This window comes from Excalfactoria chinensis, chromosome 1, assembly GCF_039878825.1.
Source record: "Excalfactoria chinensis isolate bCotChi1 chromosome 1, bCotChi1.hap2, whole genome shotgun sequence".
In the NCBI taxonomy this organism is placed as follows: Eukaryota; Metazoa; Chordata; class Aves; order Galliformes; family Phasianidae; genus Excalfactoria; species Excalfactoria chinensis.
In genome coordinates this window covers 156,968,719-156,980,887 of record NC_092825.1, presented here as the reverse complement: position 1 = coordinate 156,980,887, position 12,169 = coordinate 156,968,719, and the positions used below count along the sequence as shown (strand labels likewise).

The window sequence follows — 12,169 nt, the reverse complement described above, 5'->3', positions numbered from 1 at the left end:
TTACCCAGGTTGGAAAAGACCTTTAAGATCATCAAGTCCAACTGCAGCCTAACCATAGTACCCTAATTCTAAAAGCCCTCTGCTAAATCATATCCCTGAGCACCACATCCAAACGGCTCTTAAACACATCCAGGGATGGCGATTCAACCACCTCCCTGGGGAGCCCATTCCAGTACCTAACTACCCTTTCTGTAAAGAAGTGCTTCCTAATATCCAACCTAAACTTGCCCTGGCACAACTTGAGGCCATTTTCCCTTGTCTTGTACCTATACATTGAAACACTTCCCTCAAATCATCTTTATTAGTTATAAGAAAAAAAGGGAAATTATATATATATTTCTAATGAAGGGGGGTAACTACATTTACTTGATCCAAAAATAATCCAAAGTTTTCCTCTTGATCTTGATATACAGTGCAGCAGCTATGAAATTTGTGAAGAATACACTAATTCCAATGAAGGACTTTTACTTTAGGATTTGGACTGTGCTAGTTAAATTGCTTCTTTAACCAGCTGAGCCCAAATCCTGAGCATGTCTCACAGGAGACCACAGTTTCTCAGGAAACAGCTCCTTCTGAAGTTAAAGAAGTAGCATTGGAACCGCAGTAACTCTTTACTGATTGGTTCAACTGACTGTAGACTTCTACAGTTCTTTCCAAAGCGACCGTGTATCTATCTCTTTATCAACTATCTCTTTATCGTTTACATTACTGGAGTTTCTTAAGGAGAATGTAAATTAGCAGCTTCCCTGGAAGGAAAAAAGCAAAAAAAAACCAATAAAAAACCAAAAAACAAGATAGGAATATCAAATTCTGATGCATAAAATGATCCAAGATTGTGTTTCTTGCTGGTTCTCACCAAACTGCTTCAATAGCACCACTTGCCATGCAATGCTGAATGTTTTATCACAGGACAATTAATACTATGTGCAGGAAAACAAAAACAGCATGTACCACCTACTCCAGTTTTGGTGTTGGTTTCGTGAAGAACTCGTTGTAAAGCTGATGCTCATCCTGGCATACATGGACCATGAAGGCACAACCACTTCGCACCTGCATTTAGATAAGCACAAATAGTTGACGATTAAATGATTTTCCTTGCATCAGCACCAAAGGACATGGATTATGCAACTGCTGTTGTAATTAAACTGAAGCTGTGTGTAATTCAAGAAGCTCACTGTGCAACTTCTGACCCTTTACATTTCTGATGACACTTAAAAAAGCACATTTTATGCTTCTGCAAATACCCCCGTGTGAGGTTTGTAGTGAAGTTTTTCCAGAACAATCTTTCATAAGACACTTGAAAACACCAATAAATACTTTGTATGATTCAAAAAACGCACATAATTGTCATGATTCTGCATGCAAACAGTTGAATGTAAGTGACTTTTACTGAGAGAAGGGAAAAACAGAAGCAATGAAAATCAACAGGTAATCACTCTCTGCCTACCAGAGCACAATGGTCTCTGTTGTTCTGACTGGTTAACTCAGTAACGGTGCTGGAGATACTTGGACCGAGTAAAAGTTCCCTCTGGTCAAGGTAACATTGATGGATTTCATTGAGAACTTGCTGATACCTAGTCAGACAGTAGAGAAAATCGAACAGTAAATGCATCCTAACGCTTCACTTTCTGGCAAACAAAACCTTCATGTTAATCATAGAATCATAGAATTACCCAGGCTGGAAAAGACCTTGAAGACCATCAAGTCCAACTGCAGTATAACCATAGTACCCTAATTCTAACAACCCTCTGCTAAATCATATCCCTGAGCACCACATCCAAACGGCTCATAAACACAACCAGGTAGGGCAATTCAACCACCTTCCTGGGGAGCCTATTCCAGTACTTAACTAACCTATCTGTAAAGAAGTGCTTCCTAATATCCAACCTAAACTTGCCCTGGTGCAACTTGAGGCCATTTCCCCTCGTCCTGTCACTTGTCACCAGTGAGAAGAGACCTGCCCCACTCTCATGGAAACCAATAACAACCAATTTGAAATCTACATCATGTGGATTTCTAAAGCTTTGTTTTAAACAAGCAGCGTGTTAAACTATTTTAACCAAAAGATTTTAAGAACTTAAAACAGGTGAAAAAAAAACCTGCAGTCATACTCACTCTGGCATCTTTTCAGATCTTTGCTCTACTTGTTCAATAAGAGTCTGTTCAACAACAAAAAAAAACAACATAAAAGCTATTGTCAGTAAATGAGTATTTGTAATCAGTGGAAAATAGTTTAGAGCTATTTTTTTTCCTTGGATAGTTACTGTGCAATCCTTGCTTTCACACTACTAATAAATTCAAAACCCATTTCTGAGCTTTATTTTGAAGTGAGCTGCCAGTCTACTTACTCTGACTTTGGGAGCAGCTGCTCTGAACTTTACGTAAAACAAAGTGAAGGCATTGTCAGAATTTGGCACAGCTGAAGGATCCTGCAGGAAACATAAATAGATGAAGAATTGGTTAAAATGGAAAATACTGTATTTGACTTCTGGCATTAACTGGCTGAGATAATTAGGCTCTAAAACAGAGAGCTGCATTTTTACTGTCTTCAGCATTTTCCACCTAGAAAGGTATGCTTCTTTTAGAGCTCTGATCAAGCCAGACAAAACAGAACCCACAATGAAAGCTTCAACCAACAGTTTCTACAGCAGAAGTCACTTTCAGTAATTAAGGTATTCTCCACCAGATCCAACGACTTCCTCTGGATCAGCCACAGTTCTGCTGACTGCTGTTCTTTGATCTGCACTACAACAATGAAACACAAATTCCCTTGTACCCATCAGCCCCAGAGCTGAGAAGCTAAATTTCAGGTCACACTCCAGTTTCAGATGGTTGTGTTTTGACATATTTGCTCCTGCAGTTCCTCAGATCATCTGGGCACACAGCTAAAATCTGCAAGAATTCTAGCACTTACAAGCATAGCTGAAATCCTGTTTAGCCACTAGTTTGCTTCCCCTTATCTCCTTACAACATGGAAAGAAACAAGTGCCCTTTCTTCAAAACAAAGCGAGGACAGGAAAACTCTTCTGCCTTTCTTGTGAGCAACCTGATATTCCTTCAACAAACACAGACCAAAATGCCCAAAATGTTTAAAAACACTCACATATGAGGCATAACAAAGAAGAACACCGAGTTCTCATCGGTCTCCTTGCAACTCTTACAAGACCTCTGTGGTGCAGCAATAGCAAAACACTTGACCACAACCAATTCTAGCAGATACAAGCATTAGGTGTTTCAGAGAAGAAAGCAAAACACCCACAAATCAAGCACAAACCACGTTCAGCACCACTTAACCAACTTTACTCTGATGGTATCCTTCAGCAAGAGTTTTCATTAAAAATATCCAAAATCCCACTTTCTTCATAGTCCTCTGATTCCCAGCTCTTGCATTTACTCTTGAAGTATTCTATAACCTCCAAAGCTGACTCCCCTCCAGTTCCTATTTCTCTCATGCATCCTTATCAATTGTCAACACAAACAGCAGCACATACTGTGGCTGATTCAGAGCTACTGGGCACAACCAGGCCAAAAAACCCAGGAGAAAACTACACAGTATGACACTACACATTTCAGCACAGCTCGCATTACCACTTAATGATTGATCTTACCCTTTTCATTAACTGGCTTGTGAGGTTTTGCAGCGTGTTCACAGTGTATGTCTTGATAAGGTGCATAGCTTTCAGAAGGCATTGTTTAAATTTAGTCAAATATACAGGATAGTCTTTAAAATTGGGCTGAAAGAAATGAAGAAATCCATTCAAAATAAGAACAGTCAAAGAGTTTATCAAAAATTAAGATGCAATTTTACTAGCTAGAAATGATAATTTCCACACACTAAAGGCAGCATTTTATTAAAATCCCTCACCGTAAAGAAGTTCTTGAGCACATTCAGTTACTTACGTGTGATGAAATATATGCAATACAATCATCAAGCTTAGCCAGCATGGGAATGAATCCTTCACTGTTCACAGACAATGTAGGAGAGTTCAGTTTCTTTGGAAAAAAAAAAAAAGACAAAGTATCATTGCAAGAATCAATGCAACTTTGTTTTAGTGACAAAGACCAAAAGATTTGCACTCTTTCATTTATTAATACTATTAACGGTGCAATAATACTTACTGTGTTGATGTTCTCCAGCTCATTGAAGTAAGACAGCTTCTGCTGGATGTTTTCAGCCAAGTCAACAAGTTCTGACTATCGATAACAAACAAAACCAACAAAAGACAGAAAATCAGTGATTTAACGTGCAGTTTTTATATATATAAGAAACACTCAGCCTCCTTTTCTACAAAATTAAGACTTCAAATGCTCTCAGCACACATTAGTGTTAACCAGCTCAATAACTTGCACCTGAACATGTACCATAAAGGATGAAGAATGCCGCAGTGTTTGCATGCTTGCTCTTCTCTTTCACACTTGCTCTCTCATATCAGAGAAAGACACATAACTTTCTAAAATGACTGTTCTGTGGCTTTGTCAGCACAGGTACCCCTGCATACATACAGCGGTGCAGTCATTAGTATGTCAGAGAGCTCTTAAGAGTCCTATATTGCAGGACTGGAACCGTCCAAAGATCTCCTTTTTCCAGTTTTGAGTATCTCATCCACAAAAATGCAGATAAAGGTCAGAATACATTTACAGAGACTGTAGCTTTGAACCTACTTTCTCTTTCAATACGTTGACCCTGCTTCCATGAGCAATGAAGTAGCCCATGCTATCCAGCAAATACATAGCAGAACAGAAGTTCCTTGGGCTATATTTTGATGCATACATTATTTTTAACTGAACATAAATCCATCACCATGCACAAAATAGGGACTTCACACCAATTTAAACACTGTAACTGCTGTTTCTACTTCTGACGTATGCATTTAGGGGTGACTGTCCCCCTCTACTCAGCTCTTGTGAGGCCCCCATTTGCAGTACTGCGCCCAGCCCTGGGGTACCCAGTGCAAGAAGGATGTGGAGCTCTTGGAGCAGGTCCAGAGGAGGGCCACTAAGATGATCAGAGGGCTGGAGAGCCTCTCCTATGAGGAAAGGTTGAGGGAACTGGGCTTGTTTAGCTTGGAGAAGAGAAGGCTCTGCAGAGACCTCATTGTGGCCCTTCATTTGAAGGGATCGTATAAACAGGAGGGGAAATGACTGTTTATGTGGGTGGATAGTAATAGGACAAGGGGAATGGTTTTAAACTGAGACAGGGGAGGTTTAGGTTAGAGATTAGGAGGAAGTTTTTCACACAGAGTGTAGTGACACACTGGAACAGGTTGCCCAAGGAAGCTATGGATGCCTCATCCCTGGAGGCATTCAAGGCCAGGCTGGATGTGGCTCTGGGCAGCCTGGTCTGGTGGCTGGCAACCCTGCACATAGCAGGGGGGTTGAAACTGGGTGATCATTGTGGTCCTTTTCAACACAGGCCATTCTATGATTCTATGATATAAGAACTTTCTTCTATCATTTGCTTACTTGAAAAAGTATTTTCATTCACAAAGATGTACTGCTACCATTGTAGGTTGAGATGAGAGCAGCATGCCCCCCAAAAAATTACTTATGTTTTTGTTCTCAGAAGAGATAACAAATCTTCTCCAGCATCCCTCTCTTACAAGGTACTTTCATCTTTAAACATTTACTTAAGCAGTTTCTTTATGAGCAACAGATGAACTCCTACCTATGTGCTACACCTTTGCTATTTATTAAAAGCGTTCGTGTCACAGTTAAAAATGACTCAGTGGTTTTAGTGTAAAAGCAAACAAAAATACAAAGAAGAATTCTGTGGTTCCTCCTCCCCCAACAGAAAAGCAACAATGATTGAGGCTAATTTTGGGGCAGGATCTCTTACAGTTGCATGGTCTGAAGCGCTCAGATCTTGTTGCATGTCATATCGTGCCTCAAACATCCTCGCATCACTGACATTCTGAGGCCTAAGAAAGCTTGTTCCCTGTATCACTACTGGAACAGTTCGACTAGAGAAAGAAAACACCTGGGAAATAAGCTAGAAAATGAAAAAGAAGAATATTTCTTCAACAAAAAACAGCTCAAAATATGTCTGTAAGTGACAGGAATTATTAATCTCAGCAAAGTTTGAGACTGTCAGGCATCAGTAGCACCTAGCTACCCTTTTTGATTGAAGTGACTGTCAGCGCACACTCAATATATCACTGCACAAAGCTTGGCACCCTAACTGCAGGTGAAACACTGAAAAGGTGGTCCAGAGCAAATGGAGAGACTGCCTCTATAGCTCTCAAATCTCCTCAGCCTAAGGAAGAAATCCTTTGGTTTATGGTACGTCGGAAGCTTTCAGTAACCTTCCCACCAAAGCTCACCTGCTCTTTCAAAAGCTGTTCGCAGGCCTCATGCAGCGTTCCCGTCTTCGTGGACACAAAAAGATACTGTTTTTGCAGTGATTCCAGATGCTGGAGGGCACTATTCACGTCATTCAATATAGCATCGCACTGCTCCTGAAAGCCGGACAAGTAATCCCTCATCTGCCTAGAAAAAAGAGAATCATCAGGAAACAAGTAACATTTCCCTTCCCACATTTCTAAATACAACTGCCTACATGGAAACTGGCACTACCTTTCCTAGTGTTTATTTCTCTCAGGGAATAAAAGACTCACACCAAACAAGTGTGTATGTCAAGCAGATGTTTTCACCACCTCCAGAAATAAAGAAACTCTACAGCTTGAAATAGCCACTGCAGTGACTCCATTGCCCTGGCATCCCTTACAGCAAAACTACAGAGGATGAAGCAACGTGCATTTAAGCTTGCCTACAGCATGCAAAGAACATCTAGAAGGACAACACAAATGTAGCAATTGCTGCAGACTAATGCTCACAGCCAAATTCTACCTGCTTTGCTTCCATTAAGGCAATCTCCAGTTTCCATTCAGAAGTGGCCTTACTCTTTTAAAGTAGCTGCAGTTAACCTGCCCAAAACTTAGCATGAGGATTGAAAGAGGCCTAAATGAAGAAGACTCTGTATCTAACGTCACCAACCCTGTCTAAGACTCAGTGATGACAAACTCTAATGTCAAGTGGACCATTTGACTTAAACACCATTTCACATTAATGACTCCTGGTGCCAGCTAGAACTTCTGAGTTCTTCTTTACCACATACAAAGCAGCATGTAGATTCATAGCTCTGATTAGTGTCAGGCAATCAGGCAAAGGATCCCTTCTGCTCCTCTGGTCTGCTGCAGATAATTACACATTGGCCTACTGATCACTCTGTGTTCGTGACACTGTGAGTATTTGCATGCCTTACTATGAACAGACCCACTGATATAGTGTGAGGCTGTCATTCTTTACACGTTTAATGATCTGAGAGCGTGGGCTTAATTTATGCTTAAAGCTCCGATCTTAGGAAATGCCATATCCTGAAATGTCAGAACAAGAGGAAGAGACAGAGCAAAGCTGAACGGAAAAATAAGAGAAGGGCTTCAGCATAATCTCTTCATAGCCAAGGGTAGGTTAAGTTTCAAACTGGGCCAGTTTCCAAAGAGGCCATCTGCAGATTTGGCAGAGCCACGCAGCATTGAGGTATAACATAAAAGTCAGTGGGAAGGGGCTCTTCAGAGGCTGATGGAAAAGTCAGTTAAACAAAAATAGATGGGAATGCCATGCCTCAGAAGTGGAGCTGAACAAAGCGTCAAGGAATGCTGGCAATGCAGATACAACCTCACACATACAGTCATTGGTAAATGGTGACAGCAGAAATGACCACCACCCACACCTGTGGCTCAGAGCTTCTCTCAGAGAATGGCATTTCAACACCAGTGGCAGCTGAAAAGGCACACGATAGCTCTTAGGCTGCCTGTGTCTACAGCCTTGGTTGCCCAAGGAGGCTGTGGATGCTCCATTCCTGAAGGCATTCAAGGCCAGGCTGGATGTGGCTCTGGGCAGCCTGAGCTGCTGGGTGGCAACCCTGCACATAGCAGGGGGTTGAAACTGGATGATCATTGTGGTCCTTTACAACCCAGGCCATTCTATGATTCTATGATTCATACTAAGCAGTTCCAAAGGAAATCTGTGTCTCTTAACTGTTCTGCCACAACAGCAGCAGCCTTCAGGATGGCAGTTGAGCATTCAGCCTTCCAAAGCATCAGCTGTTGCAGTATTATCCAGAAGGTGAACCTGCACGTGTGTTAAGATTATATGGACACAATTAAATCCTTCAGGATTTAAGCTGCTTACAACGAAAGGAACTGAGGAAGAACACGTACCTATACTTGGCACCTTCATCTTGATCCATCTGTGTCTGCAGCTGAGCAAACCAGGAGAAGAACTGGAAGAGATTTTATGGTGAGAACAACACACACCTCACGTGCAATAAAAACAGTTACAAAAAGAAACCACCAACGGTCTATGAAATAGGAATTCAGAAGATGAGCTTTTGTTAAAAGCAGAGACATTCAACAACTTATTTATTAATCAAGAGAAAATACAACTCCATCGCTAAACTAAAATGCGAAGGAGTGAACTTCATCTCTTCTTATTTGCACAAAGAACCAACATCGCTGTCACATTAAAACCTGCGAAGATTACTGCGACATGGAGGCCCTCCAGCATCATTTACCTGCTGTGCTGTTTCAATCCTTTCATTCTCCATCCCCAGCATGGCAAATCCTTTCAGGAGAACATCTTCTGTGGATTCTGGCACTGCAGCTGTCAGTGCAACAGTCAACGACTGGGATGTTAGGCTGCATAAATCTTCAATGGGAAGCTGCTCATAAACACACAAAGACTTCAGTCAGACAGCTTAGAAGTTGGTACAGACAGTTCAAGTATATAAGCACATTCCAAAGCTTCGATCTGAGAAAACTGCTGGCATTTACTCACATTGCAGGCAACCAAAATACTGATAAGGTATACATTAATTTCCATTTGGACTGATTATATGCCTACAGAAATGCACTACAAAAGCATGGGAAAACATAAGAATTCGGAATTATATAGAAGCAAAACTAAGTGCCACGACTGCCTACACTTAATGCAGTAAAGATACAGGGACTGGCAAATTTTCCTGCAAGATACCCAGAGAAAACTCACAGCTTTACACTGCCAGAACGTAGTTGGGTAATATGATTTCAGACCCTACCGAACACTTTCTGATGTAGAAGACAAGCGCAGAAGAGAGGATTTTATAGCTCCAGTTGAACAGGATTTATTATTACCCACCAGGATTACTGTTTTTTCCCTAAGCAATAAAAACATGGAAACATGCAAATTGTGAGAAATCTTATTTAAATACGATTAGAGGCCATTCATCAGCTTAGGCACTGAGTACAGTTTAGCAGAACAAAGAGTGCTCGATGATCTTCGTGAGGATAAGACCTTTCTGATTCACTTGACAACTGAAGCGTGTTTCCTAGTGCTGAGAATATGAATAAGATGAACAACGTAAAACCAGAGAACGGTGCTAAAAACAACCTGTCAGCTCTCTGTAAGATTGCTTACTCAGTAGAAAACTCATTTCTGGATAATACCACTCCGGCAAAGAAAGGGAAACCAGGATTCACATGTTAAAATAACAGGGCCTTAGGCCAAGGCTACATACATCAAAGGCAAGGGCCTTTGAGACATGGTCCCACACCACTTCCTTATCTCTAAATTGCAGAGATGCAGATTAGAAGGCCGGACTGTTAGGTGGATGAAGAATTGCTTCTATTGTCACAGCCAGAGGGTTGTTGTCAATGGCTCTATGCCCAGGTGGAAGCTGATCATGAGCAGTGTCCCACAGGGGTCTGTCTTGCAACCGGTGCTCCTCAGCATCTTAAAGAGTGGCACAGACAGTGACACTGAGTGCACCCTCAGCAAGTTTGCTGATGACACCAAGCTGAGTGGTATGGTTGACACAGTAGAAAGAAGGGATGTCATCCAGAGGGAACAGGCTCATCAAGTGGTCAGATGAGAACCTAGTGAGTGCCAACAAAGCCAAGTGCAAGGTGTTGCACCTGGGTTGAGGCAATCCCAGATACAGGTACAGACTGGGAGAAGTCACTGAGAGCAGCCCTGTGGAGAAAGAATGAGAATCCAGCTGAATGAAAAGCTGGGCATGAACCAGCCCAGAAGGCCAGCAGTATCCTGGGCTGAATCAACAAAGGAGTGGCAGCAGGGAGAGGGTGAGGGAGGGGTTGTCCCTCTCTGCTCTGCCTTAGTGAGGCTCCATTTGGAGTACTGTGTCCAGCACAAGAAGGATGTGGAGCTGTGGGTCTAGAGGAGAACACAAAGATGATCAGAGGGCTGGAGAACCTCTCCTGTGAAAAAAGGTTGAGGGGTTTAGGTTTGTTCATCTTGGAAAAGAGAAGGCGCTGCGGAGATCTCATTGCAGTCTTCCTATAACTGAAAGGAGCTTACAAGCAGGAGTGGGACCAGGCTTGATAGTGAGAGCACAAGGGAGAATCGCTTTAAACTAAAAGAAGAGAGATTGACATTAGATGTAAGGAAGAAACTCCTTGCTCAGAGGATGGTGAGGCCCTGGCAGAGGCTGCCCAGAGAACCTGTAGATGCCCTGTATCTAGAAGTATTCAAAGCAGGTTAGATGGTATCCTGGGCAGCCTGATATCATGAGCAGCAACCCTGCCCATGGCAGGAGGGTTGCAAATAAACAGTCTATAAGGTGTCCTCCAACCTAAGCCAACCTACAATTAAAACACAGCCCGACTTATCTTGCTCAGTATCTATATACCCTTCCCTCAAAACAGGCAGCTGGGGACTTTCCTATGGCCACTACTGGGCCTCCTATTCCATCAGCTGAGGAGCTGCTGTTCTAACCCACTTATCAAAAGCTAAAAACAGCCCTTAATGTCTTTGCACTCCCTTAAGAGAGCCTTAAGTACACCCTCCAACAGCAGGACATTTACTCTCTCTCCTTTGTTACTGCAACACTTGCTAAGGGCTAACCTGGATAGCTATATGGTAGTATTTTAACCTCTTCAAATACGGAAACTCTCACAGAAAATGGCATTTTATTCCCTTTTCGCAGAGCCATTAAGGCTGGAAAACACCTCTAAGATCATCTAGTTCAACTGCTGCCCCATCCCTGCCCGCCCACTAACCCATAGTCCTCAGTGCCACATCTGCACGTTTCTTGAGCACCTCACGGTGATGTGGATGGTAACTGCACCACCTTCCTGGGCAGCCTGTGCCAATGCAACACCATTCTTTTGGAGGACAGGTTTTACCTATCACTTCACCTGAACTTTCCCTTGTAGACACAGCAGTGAGTGAGCATTCAAAAACAACTCCTTGCTTTACCAGAGCCTGGCATTTTATAACTGGGCAGGAAAACGCATCTTCCGTGGTAGCAACAAATCACTGAGCTGTTCCTGGACTGATGTAAATCGTGCAAATGAATAGAGCCAGGCTCTCTGTCAGTGGTGATCAATGGCAGGACCAGAGGCCATGGGCACAAACTGGAGCACAGGAGGTTCCCTCTGAACACCAGCAGCCCTTCTGTGCTGTGCAGTGACGGAGCACTGGCACAGGCTGCCCAGGGGCTGTGTGGTCTCCTCCTTGGGGGTCTTCCAGAGCCACCTGGACGTGGTCCTGGGCACCCTGCCCTGGGTGTCCCTGCTGGGGCAGGGGTTGGAGCAGAGGAAACCAGCGGGCCCTGTCAGCCTCAGCCCCACTGCTTTTATGTACCAGGAACTGACAGCGGTGCTAGCAGCTATGAGCCGATTTGGATCAAAACAAAACACGGCTCCAAGAGCAGCGATGAACCGAGCGCTCAGTGAGGACGCCCGGAAGCCATGCAGGTTGCTGGGACGCGACGAGAGCGGCTGCTCAGCACCGCTGCGAGCCCCACCGACCAGGAGCCGGCCTGCCGTGCCGCCCAGCAGGGACACAGAAGGGCCGGCCTCTGCCGTGTGGGAGCCGCTCTGAGGCCCGGCCCGCCGACGTGGCGCTGCGCCTCCCCCGCCCAGGCCGCGCCGCCGCCTCACCTCGGGCGGCACCGGCAGGTTCTCGGCCGCCGCTTTCAGCTCCAACACCGAGTCAGTCTGGCGGTCGCTCAGAGGCGCAGCCGGGTGCGGGCGGCGGTCCCAGAGGCTCAGGCGGTCCCGCGACTCCCTCCCCGCCGGCTCGAGGGCCGGTAGCGGCTCCTCCATGCTGACGGCGGCGGACGGGCCGGGACGGAGAAGGGGGCGGAACGCGGAAGCACTTCCGGGAGTCG

At 44.0% G+C, this 12,169-nt stretch overlaps 1 protein-coding gene across 2 annotated transcripts in view; it reads right to left on the bottom strand.

Annotated features, from left to right (window-relative positions):
- COG3 (component of oligomeric golgi complex 3) overlaps positions 1-12,152 on the bottom strand; it is a 32,074-nt gene extending 19,922 nt beyond the window's left edge. The window contains exons 1-11 of one of the 2 annotated variants that reach the window (XR_011905970.1): positions 11,940-12,135; positions 8,573-8,719; positions 8,220-8,281; positions 6,321-6,486; positions 4,120-4,194; positions 3,901-3,993; positions 3,609-3,734; positions 2,349-2,429; positions 2,116-2,159; positions 1,448-1,574; positions 959-1,050 (exon numbers count right to left, since the gene is read on the bottom strand). Coding sequence is in view for 1 of the 2 variants with exons in the window: in XM_072359102.1 (XP_072215203.1) it covers positions 959-1,050; positions 1,448-1,574; positions 2,116-2,159; positions 2,349-2,429; positions 3,609-3,734; positions 3,901-3,993; positions 4,120-4,194; positions 6,321-6,486; positions 8,220-8,281; positions 8,573-8,719; positions 11,940-12,104 (1,178 nt within the window). In the remaining variant the exon portion in view is untranslated. Of the gene's footprint in view, positions 1-958; positions 1,051-1,447; positions 1,575-2,115; positions 2,160-2,348; positions 2,430-3,608; positions 3,735-3,900; positions 3,994-4,119; positions 4,195-6,320; positions 6,487-8,219; positions 8,282-8,572; positions 8,720-11,939 lie in introns of both variants that reach the window. The other variant, XM_072359102.1, reaches the window with a different exon arrangement.
- Positions 12,153-12,169: the final 17 nt, after the last annotated feature.